The sequence below is a fragment of the Cibotium barometz genome, chromosome 3 (genome assembly GCF_041138505.1).
Source record: "Cibotium barometz isolate CiBa-2024 chromosome 3, ASM4113850v1, whole genome shotgun sequence".
In the NCBI taxonomy this organism is placed as follows: domain Eukaryota; kingdom Viridiplantae; phylum Streptophyta; class Polypodiopsida; order Cyatheales; family Cibotiaceae; genus Cibotium; species Cibotium barometz.
In genome coordinates, this window is record NC_141048.1 from 24,774,393 (window position 1) to 24,793,294 (window position 18,902).

General features: G+C 44.9%; 1 protein-coding gene across 1 annotated transcript in view; it reads right to left on the bottom strand.

Moving 5' to 3' along the window:
• LOC147639870 (putative methyltransferase PMT6) overlaps nucleotides 1-17,595 on the bottom strand; it is a 64,295-nt gene extending 46,700 nt beyond the window's left edge. The window contains exons 1-2 of the mRNA XM_086774921.1: nucleotides 17,276-17,595; nucleotides 16,273-16,693 (exon numbers count right to left, since the gene is read on the bottom strand). Of these exons, the coding sequence (XP_086631047.1) occupies nucleotides 16,273-16,693; nucleotides 17,276-17,426 (572 nt within the window). The 5' untranslated portion in view covers nucleotides 17,427-17,595. The remainder of the gene's footprint in view (nucleotides 1-16,272; nucleotides 16,694-17,275) is intronic.
• Between the last annotated feature and the right edge of the window lie 1,307 nt (nucleotides 17,596-18,902).

Sequence of the window (18,902 nt, forward strand, 5' to 3'; positions counted from 1 at the left end):
CCCATGGTGAGGATGAGTGTTCTAGATTACTCATAGTTCAAGCCTAAGCACAAGTAAACCATCCACCATGGGTGTGGGAGGCTCTCTCAGGGGCTTTCTTGGTGGGCTAGTAAACCAACCACCTTTGAAAGATGGAGTACTTGGGTATGCCCCTAGAGCTTGAAAACCAACCACACAAGGAAGAAAAACTTTAGCACTCTCTTTTACGGAAGCTAAAGCTCTGATACCAATGTGATATGAGACTTATGCGGGGGCATTCTTTCAATGAGAAGAGATTGCTTAAAGTGCTTGCTAAAATTTGCACGAATGATATTAGCAATGACAGAGTCATCCACATTGTTGTGTGTTATTTTGCACCACGCCGCTCCCTTTACGCCGCACAGCATGGCCAGTCACCGTACTTACCATTATATGGGGATATCATGGAGTTCTCACAACTAGGGAAAGTCCTCCTGCTCGGGGATTTCAATGCTAGGACAGGAAGTCAGCAGGTCCCATTACTTGATCTAGACAACCCTATCAGACTACAGGAGTTGGACATCACTGACACAGGGCTGCAGCAAACATCACAGGACCGTGAGAGGTCATAGTGTATAGGAGATATTTCTTAGAACTTGGAGCTCCACATGGTCTCATTATCTATAACGGGATGTCCCGATGGCCCTCCTCCGGCGCCCTCACCTCCTTCCCTCACTCAAGAGGTACTAGCACTGTGGACTACCTTATGGGATCTCCGGCTTTTGCACACCTTCTCCCCCACTTCTCCATTCCGCCACGCCCTTTTGAAGCTGACCATGCCTACCTCTCTTTCAGTCTTACCTGCACACGACCCGTCCCTCCACCACCACCCCCCATCTCACATTACACTCAGGTCCTTTTTGATCACGAGCTTGACCTTGTTTACTCCAACCACATCTACCGCCAACTCCAGGATGTGGAACCTACTACCCCCCTATCCACCCTCACAACACAGCTCACCACCATACTCCACACATCCGCCACTGCTTCTTTCATCTGCACGCGGCCGTCTACCGCCAAGCCACCTTGCGGTTCCGTGCCCCAAAACTGTTGGTATGATGACGAATGCCGGGCCACACGCTCCCATCTTAAGCATGAGGTACGGATTGGGCAAATCACGAAGCGCCAAGCGCAACAGATTTCTCAACGGCTCACCCAACGCAAGAAACGGGAGTTCTATGCTCAGAAAGAGGATGAGTTATACCGACTTTTCTTAGGGCCGAACTGCAAAGAGGCCTGGAGGAAACTCCGAGAACATCGCCCTCCCACACCTATCACCTGCCCGGACACATGGCACTCCTATCCACGCTCCCTCTATCATATCCCCCATCAGCCACCCCTACCCCCACCACCAGATCCCCGTCCCACCACCTCCACCTTCTTCACAAAGGGCATGGTCCTCAAGGCCATTCATATACTACGCAATAGGTGAGCCCAGGATCATGAAGGACTCACTGCCGAGTACATCTCCCATGCCGATGATACCCTAGCGTCCCTACTGGCCTACATGTTCAATAGAGCCCGTTGTGAAGGATTTCCACCCTCTTGGTCCACCAACACCATCACCCCCATCCTCAAAGCTAGAGATCCACTTGATCCTAATAACTACAAGACAATCACGATTGGCCACACATTGGCCAAACTCTATGGATCAATGCTAGAGGCGGAGCTCAGTTCATTTGCAAAGAGCCAAGGATGCAGAGCCTCAGGACAGGCTGGCTTTCAAAGGAGCTACCCTACCCTTGACCACATCTTCACCCTCCGTGACATCATCGAGGAGGGTAGAGCACATCAGAGGATTTACTGCTACTTTGTGAATTTCCACAAAGCTTTTGATACTGTACCCCGAGCCCAGCTCCTACACCGTCTACAGGAGATCGGAGTCCCATCTGACCTAGTTTGGAGCATCATCGCCCTCTATGAGTCCGTCACCGAACGAGTGAGAGCCCCAGGAGGTACATCATAGGAGATTTCCAGCAATATTGGGGTGAAACAGGGCTGCCCTCTATCACCCACTCTTTTCGGTCTCTACATTGATGAGATTTTGAGCTTCATTGATGGATTAGGAGGGGCTGGTCCCACACTAGCAAGCATATTGGTCCCATGTGCATGTGCACCACTGGGCACATGGGGTTGGGGTCCATTTACACACGTGGGGCACATAGGACCCTAGGGGTATAAATAGGAGATTACTATCATGTATTAGGATTTTTTTACTCACTTTATGACATTTGGACATCTATTCTCCTTGGAACATGTGTTCCCATGGATACAAACTCCCATGAGTGCTCTAGGTATTGCTCCTTATGATGAGCTTCCTCTAGGTGAGAGGTTAACACACCACACTTCCATAGTTGCTTGCAATGGTATCAGAGCCTTGTCTTTGATCCATGATTTCTGAAAATTTCCAAAAAAAATAATTTTCTTGATTTTCTTGATTTTGATTGAGTTCTTGATCAAGAAATGGGACATAGGGAGTGTGGAATGCTTGGATCAACTTGAATTTTTTATTTGGGTAAAGTTTTGGGGTCATGGGTTGGCTGAGGATCAATTTATGAGGCGGCCGTCCCAAAATTTGAAAGGGGGGATCAAAATTGGGAGAAATTAGTGGTAATCTAATTTTGCCTAATCCAAAACGTTTTTGATTAGCCCCTTATCTCTACCTGCGTGATTTCTGAGAGTAATAGAGCTTCCTTTTCTTGCCATTGATCATCATTTCTTTAGGGTTTTTGTTGGGTAGGAGGGAAGCTAGCCTGCACACACACACAACCTCAAGCACAGAGAAACGTGAGTGTTGGAAAAGATGTACTCAATAATGATATCAAATGAAAGTACAAGTGAGTACTAAAAGGCCTAGGACAAAGTTCCCAACACACATAAGTGTGTTCACACGAGGAAAAAACCTGTGTCCAATCACAGGGAAAAAGTGCCCATGAGTAAGTTGGGTTCACACCTGAACTAGCTAGGAGTGGACATGACCAACAAACCCCCCTCAAGTGAATGGTGTGAACGGGTAGCAACAAGGTGATAAAGCTGTGAATGCTACCACCACAGTAAGAGTGAACTGTAGTGCCAATGGAAAAAGCAAGCACTGTATGACGGGGAAAAGGAGAATCCCCAATGTCATAGTGCTAATGCTAGAGCACAGTAGTACATAAATGCATCACCAGAAATGCATGGCAAAGATCATGTGGACATCAACTGCATCAAATCAAGAGGCATCGCATAATATCCCCCTAAAGGCAAGCATCCAAATGCCAAGCTGAACTGCATGTAATCCACATCAATGCTCTGTAACTGCACCAGTGATAAGCATAAGAAGAGGTAGCAGATATACGCATGTGCAAAGGCAACAAGATCCAGAAGTCATGCCTGTGAGACATGCAATGTAAGCTGCAAAAGTGAAACTCATCAATGAAGGATCCGATGAGGAAAAATCAGCAATGGGAAAAGCTGAAAATGAGGAGAAAAAGTGGGGGCTCGAGGCGGGCATCAGCCAATGCTATGAGAGGATAGGTAAACTCTCAGCGATGCCATGATCAGTGGCATGTATGGCAAGTGTAAAGATGCATAATCCCACAATGAATAATATACATGTGACATGTCAAAACCATGAGAGCAAGCCAACACTGGCCAAGCGTGTAGAAGGCACTCCCAGTAAACATCACATGTGAGAAAGTGACAATGTCAACACTGTAGAAACAATCCCGCTACAAGGAAAAACAGCATAAAAGGCATCTCCAGTAGACATCACATGACAGAAAGCGTCTAGCATAGACCAACATAAAGGTCAACAAGCATAAGTGACCATGAGGCATCACCAACAACATGTGGGCAAGTAGAATCCCCCCCTGAAATGCATCTGCCAAACAATGCATACCATGGAGTACAGACTATAAAGCATAGTCATCAAAAGCAATGGCATCACAAGACATCTCTGCAGGCGATGAAGATGTAAGGATCAAGGCTGACACGTGTGTAACCAAATTGGCCTGATCTGCACCTGTATAAGAAGATGCCAGCTTCTTCTTTTTTTCACTCTCAATACGCTTCCTGCATTCCTCTATGGTGTGCCCTGTTTTCCTGCAATAGTTACAGTGCTTTTTCTTTTCAGGCTTGTCCTCTGTCATGGGAGGATCTGATGGGCTAGGTTTAGGCCCAAATCTATTCCCACGAAAGGGAGCAGCCATTGCTGACTCAACAGACATCATGTTGTTCCTGTTGGAACGAGATTGCTCATCACTGAGCAAGAGTGTCACAAGATTGTCAAAAGTGACCGCATTAGGTGCATTGCCAGCCAACAACCGCAAAGTGGTGCCAAATGTCTGATAAGAGTCAGGCAAGTTACACAAAACTGTCTGAACAAGATAGCTATCTGTCAAGACCTCATCAATGTTAATGAGCTGCTCTCGTAGGTCCTTCACATGCGTAAGGTACTAATCGATAGAGTCACCTTCAAGCATGCGGTCAATCTCAAGCTTGCCCCGAAGGTAAGCTACACGAGCCTCATTGCGATGCCGCCAAGGTATCCCAAGCACCCTTTGCAGTGGCGCAAGAACGAATGTGCGGAATGATATGCCTACGGCACGAGAGAGCAATCAATGCATGGGCCCGAGCATCCCTAGCATCCCAAGTACGCTGCTCCTGAGTAGGAGGGAGACGAGGAGGTGGACCTGCATGAGGATGAGCGGGAATCACTTCACCTTCCGCTGGAGCAAGTGCAAGAGGACGCTCCTCAGTGCCATCCACATACAGCCATACATTTTTGGCGACCAAAACATGACACATCATATAAGCCCACATAGGGTAGTTGTCCCCATTGAGCTTGTCCTCTTGAGATAGCATTCCAAAGAGGTCATTATTACTGTTGGCCATGATAGCACAGCAAATCTGTCACAAGTCACCATGAGTATGCAATGCCCAACAAAACCGTAAGAATGCGGGAGATAAATAGCAAGATAACCAATGGACTGAAAGGAAACTCCTTCACCACGAGAAATACAAATGCATGTCCCAAATCTGCAAGTGTACTGCACAATGATGCAAATCTATCAAAGTGTCCACAATGGCATACATATACTGCAGCAAACCACAAATGTATATATGTGTCGTGAGAAACACAATCAGCTGACACCTGTAAGAGCTGCAAGTGCGCAAATCCTGTAAATCTGCTAATGCGATTGTCACCTGTACCAAATGCTATAATGCCCAAAATTGGGAGAAATGCCCCAATGCCAACCAAATGTGCCTGTAATACCCAAAATTGCCTGCAAATAGTGCCAATTTCTGCAAAATCCCTAAATTTCTAGTGCAATTATTCACCAAATCTACTAAAATCAATGCCAATGTGTGCTAATGTTGCAATTGCAGGCTCCATGGTGAAAAGCCCCAAATTTAAACAGGCAATTTGTGCAATTTTAGGTCAAAACTTTGCAAATCTCACAAAGTTAACCTGGAAATCTGTATGGGATTGAAATTTTTTTGAAAATTTTCAAATACCTCGAATTTTCCAGTGTGCAGGTCGTACGGCGGGAAGAATGCAAGTACAGGGCGTCGTACGCGACGGGCAGGCGACGGGCAGATGACGGGCAACGCTGGGCAGATGGGGGCAATTGCAGATCTAACGGCGGTGGCGACAGATCTGGCAGTTGTGGAGGCGGCGGCGCACGGATCTGGTAGGCGACGGCGGTACAGGCGCAGTTGCGCTACAGTTGGCGGTGGCGCACGCAGGGGCGACAAGCGTGGGCAACGGTAGAAGCGGCGTTGGCGCTGCGAACTGGGCAGCGCCAAGGGCGACGCTCGATGCAGAGGCATTGTACAACGCAGATCTGGTGGCGCACGCAGAGGCCGGCGCAGATCTAAGCGGCGGCAGCGCACAAGGGCGGCGGCGGCGTGCAACTGAGGGCGGCAGCAGAGCGGCTGAGGACAAAACCCTAACCCTAACCTAATGCAGCAAAACCCTAATGTCCTAATGTGTGCAATAGGCTCAAGCTCTAAAGGGCAGCAAGGGGGAAAACCCTAACCCTAACCCTAACCAGGCTCTAATACCAATGTTGGATAGGAGGGAAGCTAGCCTGCACACACACACACACACACACACACACAGCCTCAAGCACAGAGAAACGTGAGAGTGCTGGAAAAGATGTACTCAATAATGATATGAAATGAAAGTACAAGTGAGTACTAAAAGGCCTAGGGCAAAGTGCCCAACACACATAAGTGTGTTCACACAGGGAAAAAATCCTGTGTCCAGTCATAGGGAAAAAGTGCCCATGAGTAAGCTAGGTTCACACCTGAACTAGCCGGGAGTGGACATGACCAACAGTTTTGATGAAGCTTTTCATAAGCTTTCAAATGAACCTAGTAATGGTGATTATGCCTTGGTGGATTGTGGAGATTTCAGACTGAATCGCACACATTTGTTGCCCGTTTTGCCTTCCATTTTGCTGCCGTTTGATGCGATTTCACCTTCATTTAGCATGGCTAAGCTTAGCCTAAGCCGCCGGCTACTGCATTTTCTGCAACAATTGTGGAGATTATGCCTTGGATATAACGCCTACCAAGCTTGTTCCATGATATCTTGCAAGTATTGGAGTCTTGATGCATGAAAGCTATGGAGCATGGAGAAGAAGGTGGAGAAAAACCAGTAAATTCATCTTCAAACATCTTCAAAAATGTGAGCAAAACTTGAACATTTTCTACCATTGGTGAGTACCTACATTCAATTTCTCATTAAATTTGGTGATTCTTGGCATCTAAGGGCAAGATTTAGGGTTTATCTCAAGAAAACTCCAAGTTCTTGACCTAGAGTTGAAATTGATGATTCAATCATGCTATTGGTATCTACCATGAATGTAATATACTTCATATTGATTGAAATGGCTACCACATGAGCCAAAGGCCAACCCTAATGCACTAGATTTGGGATTTGTGAGATTGGGGATTTGTGAGCATTGAGGCTATAAGCTTGCCATTGAGTGATTCCATAGGCCATTCACATGCCATTGAGCCTTATGGATGTGTGGTTACATGCAATGTGATGTTGGGATGCCTATATTTCACATAAGATGCCAATGGGGATGCCATATGATGTGATATGATGCTTTTTCATGCTTCATATTGTCTTTTGGTGGTGTTGATGTGATTGGAGCCATTGGGAAATGAGTGGGGCATGAGTACATGCAAGTTTGTAATAAATGAGCATGAGTTCATTCTAATGTGTATGTAAGTCACTCTACCTTACATTTTGTATTACATACCACTCTCACACACACATTGTACTCACTTTGATTCATAGAATCTAGTATGTGTGTGAGGGTATCCTTGGCATTAGTGGAGAGGCCAAGGGGGAGCATGGCTTGAACTCTCCTTATCGTGAGTGCTTTTGGTAAAGCGGCAAGGAGGGGGATAGGTACTTGGTGTGAAGACTTGGCCCCAACCTTTGCCTTGAGGTCTGAACTCGGTAAAGAGGTGGGAAGGCTTGGCCGAGAGATCGGCAAGCAAAAGCTCTCCATCGACACGATGTACATCAACATTAGAGTGTTGCATGACGGCAATGGGGCCTTAACATGAGCAATGTATTGAGCAAAATGGATGTATACATGCTATTGAAAAAGGCATTGTGGATTGAGGCTACTTTATTTTGAGATTTGGCCCAAAATACAAAGGAGACTCTACTGAAATTTTTTTGGGAGTCTTGCAGAAAAAGGACATTGCAAAAGGGTATCACAAGGGTGCTTGCCATTATCACTTGCCAAGTGGTTGTGCACAAGGATTGCGTACTCTTTGACCCAAAACAGGGTGTTCTGCTGAATCTGAAAAGTGCAATTCAGTCCGAGGGATTAAGGACTGAAGTGAAGTGGTTTACACCCTTGGATAGCACGTGGAAAGACCTTTCTATCAAGCCGTCAAGTGCCCGAATCGGAGTTCATTTTGTGGGTCAACCGGCCAATCTTGACTGCACAAGTGTGATTCAATCACAAACGATAAGGACTGAATTTGAATGGTTTACATAGCCTTAGTGTACTCATTCTAAGCTACAATTTGAGCTATTAACCTCTCCATTTGGATAACCCTAGCTAGGTCAACCCGGTCTTGTTGACTTTCCAAAGAAGTCAAAACAGTGGCATATTGCCCATTGACTGAAGTCAAACGAACACTTGAATCTTGTAATATACCTCGAGATCTTTCCATAGAGCCCTAGATCACCCAATTCTAACAACTTTTCGCCATCCAAACCCTAAAATTCCATTTTCAGCCATGGGGCGGAGCAAGCCAAGGAAGGGGGTGGATGCAATCAATGATTTGGGGATTGGTGAATATGATATGAGGGACAATGTGATTGAGGATGAAGCCATTGTGCAAGATCTTCATGAAGATGAGCAAAGACTACATGAGCATGGGATCAATGTTGATGCAAATGTGCATGAAAGGGTACAAATGTATGAAGGGAATGCTAGACCAGCCAGAACTAATGACATGATGATGCTCATGCAAAGTATGATAGCAAACATGACGGCAAGCATAGCAGAGCAACAAAGGTACAACAACCGTATGGAATCAATGATGAAGGATCAACAACAAGCCTTCATTGAAGCATTTGCCGTACTCCGCAAAGATCTCTTGGGTGGTGCCTCCAATGCAAGAAGCAATGGTGGGAATGAATATGTGGACAATGGTGACAAGAAGAATCGACCTCCAAATGCATCATTGCACATTGGTGGACCTAAGATGCATAATGTTGACATGGATAGAGCTATGCCTTCAACCTCAAGGGATGTCGGAAAAGGCAAGCAAGTGGTGTTCAACTTTGATGCCCAAACTATTGATGGATCTTGGAAGACTTCCGAAGCTCCCGTAAGAGTTGGGGTAATCAAAGGAATCATGCATCACAAGATGGTAATGAGTTCAAAGGTGTGAAGGACAAAGTGAATCTCACCAAGTTCAAGGGTGAGGGCAATACCAATGAAGAGTATGAAGAATGGGTGAACAAAATGGAGATGTACTTTCAGCTCAACCCAAGGTCGGATCAAGCCAAAGTGTACTTTGCCACTCTTCATCTCGAAGGCTATGCCCATACATGGTGGAGGCACTTGTCTACTCATGGATACGAGATTACCACTTGGGAGGACTTCAAAGATGAAATGAAGAAAGCATTTGTCTCGGAATTACATCAACAAAAAGTAATATGTGATTGGAATGAGCTTGAGCAACGAGGGAAGAGTGTAAAGGAGTACACACATCAATTCCTCAAACTATCTTGCGTGTAGATGAAGTGAGTGAGACATATAAGAAGATCAAATACATCAAGGGGCTCAAGTCAAACATTGGAGCTGATGTAAATGCTCAACAGCCATCATCTCTCAAGGAAGCTATGGTTTTGGCCGAAATCTATGAGGAGAAGTATAGTCAACAATGGCAATCCAAAGTTTCCAAGGTTGATGCAGTCCCATCTTCCACTGTAAAGACTTCTTCAAGCAATGCCATTCCAAAGTTTCCAACGGTGTATGGCAAGGACACCAAATCAAATTTCAGGTTTGGTGGTACTTCTTCAAAAGTTGGGAATGGTAAGATGGATGGGAAGCCGACTGATGGTACACACAAGAGCATGGTGATGAAGGAGGACCGCATCAATGAGTTGCATAGCAAAGGTTTATGCTATAAGTGTGGAGAGAAATGATCCAAGGAGCATTACAAGGTGTGCAAGGCTAGGAAACTTTCCTTGAGTATGATCTTGACCGAATCGGATGGTGATGAGCTCGAGGATGAGGAAGCAAAATTTACAGATTGCAATGACAAATATGATGAAGAAGATGATCATGAAGCTGATGGTGAATTTCCTTTCGATCCGGGTGGATCCATGAAGAGCAATTCATTTGATGATGGTTTGCCTATGTGTACTACAAGTGCATGCAAGAAAGATGCTATTCTTTGCACGTTATCACATGATGCTTATGCCGGTTGCAAGGGCACTAAGACATTGAGAATCAAGGCTATGATCAATGGTAGAGAAGTAAATGTACTTGCGGACAGCAGTAGTACGCATAGCTTTGTCAATCGGAATTCCTTGTGTAATCTCAAGTTGTACCCGGATGCTTTGGATGCATTGCATGTTGTGCAAATGGCAAATGGGGAAAGTATGGACTGCACAATGGTGTGTAAGGACACGGAGGTGTTGCTTTCAAAGGATTATGCTTACAAAGCTGATTTGTTAGTGTTGGACATGGAGCCAATTGACTTAGTGTTGGGATGTGATTGGCTGTCCACACTTGGCACCTTCTCTATGAATTTGAAGAGTAGATTCACGAGCTTTATGCATGAGGGAAGTCAAGTGACATTGTGGGGTACTACTACATCCAAGTTGACTTTGATTAACGGCACAAAACTCAAGAGAGAGCTAAAAAGGATGGGATGTGTGTATGTACTACAGCTTTGCAAAGAGGAGTCTTTAAAGAAAAGCAAAACTGAAATGCATGGTGACATGGCCAAGCTCTTAGAGGCTTACAAAGATGTGTTTCAAATGCCCAAGAGTTTACCACCTAAGAGGGATGTAATGTAGATCATGGTATTGAGCTTGAACTGAATGCAAAAGCAGTTAACAAGCCATCCTATAGGCTTTCGAAGGTGGAGAAGCACGATTGCCAAGCAATGTGAATCCAAGTACCAAGGAAGAAGCTTCATGGCAGCCCGCATCAATATTGGAAGGTCATGAAGAGGTTTGGCATGCAAACGAGGGATGAAAATGGAGTGGACAGCAGTGAATATACTTGCTGGAATTTCTGGAAATTCACTGTTATGGAGCCCTAAACATGATAGCTCTGGATTCTCATCTTTTGGAAGCTTCATGCATGAGAAGTGTCAACCTTGGGCACTTGTTTGGGACTGTTTTGGGAGCATTTTACACAGTTTTCAGCCTATGGAAAGTGATGCTTCCAACTTTGGTGAAATCATGTCCATGCGTGGCTTCTTGATCTCCAATGCTACATTGAATGATGATGATCTCTATGGAAGAGGTTTTGAATCCAACTTTGATGAAATCATGTCCATGCGTGGCTTCTTGATCTCCAATGCTACATTGAATGATGATGATGCCTATGGAAGAGGTTTTGAAGGTTTTGCATGCCAATCGGCTCTATGCTAAAGAAAGCAAATGCACTTTCATGTCTCATGATGTGGATGATGCCTTTGGTGGTTTGGATGATACATGTAATGTGGACATAGATTCACATATGTTTTTGCATGATACCATATATGAGGCATGCTCATTTGGTTCCTATTGATGTCTACACGACCCTATGTTCTATGGAGTCGAGGCATTTACCTTTGGATGTGACCTATGCCATATGAGATGTATGGTCTTTGGTGTGATGATAAGCCTTTGAGATGATCTAGCATGGGTTCCTGGCATGGGTGCACATGGATTTTCCTATGCGCTATGGGGATTTCACATGACGGCTATGATGGATGGATGCATTCCGGATGTTCATTGGATGCATTATACTTCAGCTGGATGCATTGATCAAGATGAGGCTTACTTGGTTATGTTCATCTTTGATCTAGGCGGTCATATACCTCGATGTTGGATGATGGTCACCAAGGGTTCCATATGATCCGGGCATTATTGGTGGCTATCCTATCTTCGGAGAGGGCATCGACACCATCCTTTTGACCAAGGCGGATGGCGTATGGTTTTTGATTTCACGCATGCTTTCCATGGATTCCCTTTTGATCCTGGAGACTGTTCACTCACCCTCACCATCGACAATACTCCTTCATCCTTTCCTTATGATCCAGGAGGGGGCCATGGTCATGTTCATGTTCATGTTCATGTATACATCTAGGCCATGGGCAGATTTTTGGCTTTGTACATAGCCTCTTGTATATGCACGACCACCCTTTGATTTCGAGGATGAAATCATTGTAGGAGTGGATGGTTTGTAACAAAGTGTCCTAGTGGGCACATGCACATGGGGATGAACCTAGGCACATGGGGTTAGGATCCATTTACACATGTGGGGCACATAGGGCCCTAGGGGTATAAATAGGAGATTACGATCATGTACTAGGATCTTTTTACTCACTTTATGACATTTGGACATCTATTCTCCTTGGAACATGTGTTCCCATGGATATGGCGTAAACTCCCACGAGTGCTCTAGGTATTGCTCCCTATGATGAGCTTCCTCTAGATGAGAGGTTAACACACCACACTTCCATAGTTGCTTGCATCACATATCGCATGCCATGCAGATTGCAATTGGCTAGATATGGGTTTCATCCCACCGCTTAGAGTGGAGACAGGTAGAGCTGAGCACATCTTCAAAGCCGGGAAGCTCATACAGAGACCCAGAGAGGAGAGGATCTACCGACTATTCCACACAGAGGTTGAGACGGAGGAGAATTACATATACCGCTGCCCAGTATACTCTGAGATCCGTGGGAGGTTTCACTGTCTATTTCGTGAGGGATTCGGTCCACTCTCCAGGATCGTTGACTTCCAGGACCAACATTGCATGGGCCTCTTCCTGCTTGAGCTCTGCAGACACACGGACACCTTCTTGAGAGAGCCTCTGCCCCAGCCACCCCGCCCCCTCCCTCGCCAGCCAACCATCACCAGTTTCTTCCGGACCCAGGAGGTGGAGGACACCAACATAGTGGATCTTGTGGACCAAGGTTGGATCAAAACGTACGTACGGATCCAATCCGTACCGTACATCCGTACCGTACGGGGATCCGTACGTACGGATCGATCCGTACGCCGTTTTTTTTTTTTTTTTTTTTGGGGGGGGGGGGGGGGGGGCGCTTTGCTTTGCTTGCCTGCAAGATAAACGTTTGCCTGCGATAAACGTTTTTTTTTTTTGGGTTTCGCCTGCGATAGCGTCTGGACTCCGTACGGCGCACACCTTCTGGTAAGGGCCTCTACAGTCGCACTCTCTCTCTCTCTCTCTCTCTCTCTCTTCGCTACTGTTGCCTCTTTCCCGTCGCCGCCGCCTTCCTTTCGCTTCGCCTCTTTCCCGGTGCGTTCCCCACCCACCCTTGCTTAGGCCCCCAAGGCAGCAACATAACTCTCTCTCTCTCTCTCTCTCTCTCTCTCTCTCTCATAGCCTTAGCCCACCCTCTGTGGACCGTGCATAGAGCTCTCAGCCTCTCTCTCCTTCAAGTCTCTCTCTCTCTCTCTCTCTCTCTCTCTCTCTCTCTCAGAGCTGAGCTGCCCACTAAATATTATGCATTGCATGATTGCTGAATCCTGATTGAAATTGTATGGCATTGTGCATTGAATTTGTCAGAGTAATCATGCATTGACTTGTGATTCTAATTTCTCACTTTTGAATTAGTAGGTTTTTGACCTTGTTGTGTCTCTATTTCGAAAGTTTTATATGTCAATGTGGACATGGATTGAAATTTTATGTAGGTGGCTGAAATTTCTGAGATTTTATGTATTTTTACCAATGGTACGTATTTTTACGTACCTTAAATTTTTTTCCGTACCAAACAACGTACAGTACGTACGGATCCGTACAGTACATAACGTTTGGAACCACCTTGTTGTGGACCCTCCAGAGCTGCTCTGGACCTACATCGCCCGAGAGAAGTTACCTCGGACCGAGCCTCTGCACTCCAGCGTGCCCGACGCTCTCAACCCCCCCCGTCGGCCACGATCACCTCACCAGCTCCAGATCCAGGACATGCTCCACCGCCATCAAGCTACCTTTCCACATAACATAACTAAGGGAGACCTCTCGGCCATACTCACCCCATGCTTGATATTTTGGAGAGTGGTATACCATCTACTCAGAGCTGATGTTGCTCTCATGTTTCTATGTTCTTAGTATTCCATAATGAGTTTCCATGGACAGTTTTGTATCACCCCAGTGAGATAGCTATGTTTATGTTTTCTTTCTGTTTTATTTTCCATTCCAAGATGAGATATGCCATGGACATTATTGCATCACTTTGGTCTCATAGGCCCATTGGGTCTTTAGTAGACGGTTAATACATCTTTCTTTCTTTCTTTCTTTCTTTCTTTCTCTCTCCCTCTTCCTCAAGCCTCTCCCTCCATCAACAATATATATTTATATTTTTAAGTATTTTTTAAATGGACCGTACCTCCACCGTATTTTTATTTTCAAAATTTAGTGGTGAGTTTCGAGACCGTATTTGAACGTACCGTACCGAATCGAACTTTTCGTACCTAACGACTATGCTTCCAGGCATGAAATTATGTGGAACCCATCATCACCACAACTAGTGCCACAGCAGCTACTAACCTCCAACTGGACCCGGATGCATTCAGGAGCTATGTACTTGTAGAGAAGTGCAGAGTAACCTTTTGGGTTTAGTTAGCATTGTGAGAGGCCTAGTATCCTCCAGCAATTGTCCCTTCCTTGCTACGCATAGTGAGAGGCTTAACAATCTTTACATGGCACATACAAATTATCCACTAGAACTTTGAGTGGGTAGTTGAAAGGGTCTCCTGAAGCTAGAACAAACCATCCACTAGAAAAAATTCCTTGCACCTGTCTTCCACAGCCTTATAAAAGCCTCCTTGCACCCGTTATAAAAGCCTATGCTCTGATACCAATGTTACATACATTGGGGAAGATGTCTTATTTAGACGTGATTAAATGTATACTTTGGTCCGATTAACTTTAATTAAAGAGATGAGAGAGGAGAGAATGATGCAAGTACACCTGATTGTGTCCCAACTAACCCACCTACGGCCCTGACCTTGTGGTGTATTTTGCTTTAGTATGGTATCAAATTGAGTACAATGCAAATTTGGTCGTTGATACCTTCCTTGCATATTATGGCTCAGCCATGGCCTATGAATCCAGGCTAAACAGAAGATAAAAACTTACTAAACCGCGCAAGAATTGGGCCCCCTCCAAGCATTGGACTTCCAAATGCCTATTTTGCACGGTTGAAGCAAAATGTTGATTGCCTATGCTCCCCTTGCACTGAAGATTGTTGATTGGTCTTTATTTGTCTTGGATGATTTGAGGGGAAAGAGGAGGGGGCTTTAAATAGGGCAGTTCGCCCCCTATTTGGCAGGTTGAGCAGGTTTTGGGCTGGTCAGCCAGCTTTGTGCAAATCGAGAGCTGCAAATCAACCTTAATATACCTTTGATAAATGTCCTCTGTACACACATGTGGGCACCCAAACCTGGGTACCACAAGCTGCCCAAACATATGCAAACTGCCCACTCCAGGCCCTGCCTGCTCCACGATGGTTCTCCTGCTTCTCTTGACTGCCCATCTGCCCTGTGGACTGCTGACACTCTTGTCCACTCCTTCCAAGAAAGGCTGCCCTCTTCCCACTTCAATCATCAATTTTCATGCTGCCTCCATGATCAGTGAAGCACTTCACAGAAGCTCGCCCATATATGAAAGAAATTCTGATATACACACCAATGACTCTTGGACTAGCCATCCTTCATCCATACTTCCCTCTCACCTTGCTCTTTGTCCTACAAAACCTTTCAACGTTTTCATGAACCTCTCAAGATAAAACATCCGTCTTGAATGAACCCTTCAAGCTAGAGCCATTTTATCAACCAAGTGAAATTTGAGGTGCATTTGGGTGCCCTGTTGCTTCTGCTTTGTTGAACCCAACCAAAAAGAGAAAATGGCCAAGATAAAGGCTTTGCACAAGAGAGCAAAGGCCACACTTCATTAGAGACTACTACTCGCTAAACTTTACACCACTGCCTTACCATGCATAGTCAGACTATGTAGACATCCAAGGGTAGGTGCATGTGCACGTGTAAAGGCTTCCATCCTCTCTTTAGGTGAATCCACTTGTAAAGAGATGAAGGCTTTGCACAATTGAGTAAAGACCATCCAATGTAGGCAATCCTTTCCTGCTCATACAAAACAACTATGAATCATCACATCTTGCTCTAACAAACAGCTTGAGATAAATCACTTCGAGATGCTAGCATAAAGAGATGAAGGCTTTGCACTCTTAAAGATATGAATCCACTCTTAAAGAGATGAAGGCTTTGGACAAGTGAACAAAGACCATCCAGGCAATCCTTTACTGCTCACGCAAAAGAGCAATGAATCATCACACCTTGCTCTAACAAACAGCTCAAGATAAATCACTTGGAGAAGCTAGCCAGTTGAGCTGTAATATACTTGAGGAACTAAAGGGGGTATCTCAACTCTCATTTTTTTTTTAAACCAAGCCCTTTCCACCTTCTTTCTGTTTCTAAACTTGTTAACAAAAGTACAGTGAACAAAGGTAGGAAAATACCTCTCAATGTACTCCTCGGCACCATGCTTGAAATGAGTACCACCGCCTGGGAACCACCACATAGATCCATTTTCGTGCACCCAATTCTGACCTCCTTTGACCTCTGCTAGCCTGGAATGATTCACATTGCTTCTCCAGACAAAATCTCTGCTCTTTGGCCATCTTATGGGTACCTGATAACCTCGAGGAGGAGGCACAAGACAGAAAGGCCGCTTCTCGGGGGGCGGGCAGTGTCTCTCGAGATCTTCTTTGCGTTCCAGATCCAACCTTTTGGACAGTGTCTTGGAGAATGATCTGTTGTGGCACGGAACAAGCTCTGCGAACTCTTGAGGGCAAACATTCATCCCATCTTCAGGTATTCGGTGTGAATCAGGTACTGAGATCCTGTTTGGCAACCAAGTCTGCTCGCTTCCTATTGCCCCTGCAACATCACAGGTACGTGTAAATCATCTCACCATGTATCCTTCCAACACGCAAGTCCTTGCACAATATCCCTCATACAACACAAGTATCATTCCAAGCACCAGAAAGAATATTCATGCAATAAGCACATCATCACATGGAAAATCATCACATCACATCCCTTCAAAACTTCAATCATCATGCTGGCCCAGCCTGAGGAGCCTGCCCAAAATGCAGGTGCTGGGCTGAACCCTAGGCATGGCTTAGAGAGCTGCATATGCTGAAAAAAAGAACTCGAATGAGCAAATAGCATGACTGCATCATGCAGATCAGCTCATAGCATCCATCATACAACATGTGAATCAACGCATGAATACACCCAGCACAGGGGGGGGGACCCACCACATGATACCCACATAAATATTAAATCATCATACAAACAACACTGCAGCATGTAAATTCTCACGTTTATGACCTTGCAGGATGTGAAATCATCAGATTCATAACCGCGGCGGCAGAATGCACATTGTCACATATAAAATGTAATGCATGATTATTGAGGGCATGACTGCCAGAGACAAAAAAAGACAGGATGATTTACCTACTGGTTCCGGAGTGTAAACAAGACGCCTTTCTCCAAACAAGGTGCCAGAGTAAAACGAGATGATGATAAGCGCAAAAGCACCGATGAGAAGCTTTCCCAAAGGAAGGCCAGCCAAGTGACTTGTGATCGAGCCATGATCCAGCCGCATCCTGCTTTGTGTGTGGAGTTTAATGGAGAAATAGGGCGTCTAAACTCGACTGCGCCATTCTTAGCTCATGAGGCAGGAGGGCAACTCGGCTCTATACGCTCACTGAACCAGCTGCTGCAGTGACATTTACCAAATTACATCTATTAATATATACTTCAACTAAATAACAAAAAATATGTGCCCTAGTCTACATCATTAATTTTGTAAAGGTTTGAGTGCAACTCTAATTCCTGGATTTATAACTAAAACATGTAAATTTTATCCCTTACAATTAAAGACAATGCCAAATTCCAACGTCGATTTTTTAATTTCAGCCGGAAAAAATTACACTACAAAACCGGACCGGGTTATGTGAGCACTGCCACCACCTATCGAGACAATCATAGACATACCTTGCCTTTGCCATTTCTTGCACACCCTTGCCATATCCACTTTCACTCACATTCACTTTCATTGTGATCTGTTTCTGTCTATGAGGATCATTTATCTTGCCACCTTTCTGACCTTGATGTTACACTACTCATTTCCACCCTCGTATCTCAACTCTCTTCTATCATTCATGAAGCATCCCAAACCAGTTTTCCCCACACCATTTTCTCCACCACCAAGCCCCACCCCTAGGATCACATCTCCAAAATGGATGGTTTGATGATTAATGTATGTGCCTCCTATAAGGGAGCGCACTTTGGACAAATCTCCACATGTGAAATGCAAAGAGACTCCCACCACATTACCGTCAGAAAAAAGCATGCGTTCTTGGCAAAATGTGAAGCAAAGTTGTACCAACTCTTCTTGGTTTTGATGACAATAGAACGGCTTAATGCACTTAGATGAAAGAAACCACCCAAGCCTATCACATACCCTCTAATATCAAAAAGTTATGCCATTGGCATGGTTGGTGAGAGTATGGTTGATATGCTTCTAGTGTTTTACATGAAGTATAACTACCACTTTGGTTTACTAGAGTTATGGCATAGTTATAGCGCCAACTCATATAATTAGCAGGGTTCACATTATGGACCGTGTATATTTTAAAGTAAAGTACTTTCCCATATAGTATCTACTCTTATTTTATAATATGGTTGTAGAGAAGTGAATAAAAAGAAAGAAATGTAGTCGTCCGTCCCTTTCTAGTATGCTTGTCTACTCTTGTGTGTGTGTGTATGTGTGAAAAAGAATTGCTCGCAAGGAGCTCAAGCTCACCCCCCCAAACCCAAGATTCTTCTCAAGTGAGAGGTGAGTGAGTCCTTGTGGCAAGGTGAAGTAGCTTCCTATGTAACACAGAGAAAGAGAGGACAAGAAGTACCCCACCATTGTTGCTTGTTTGTGCAAATCTTCACGAATGGTTGAATTCTAAAGAGGGCAAAAATGGTATTCTTATCCCAAACTAACTTCTCTGGATATATGTTGTAAAATGGCCATAGAGTTTGAGGATAACATGTTGGAGTTACCCCAGCCAAATGATATCAAGTCTCA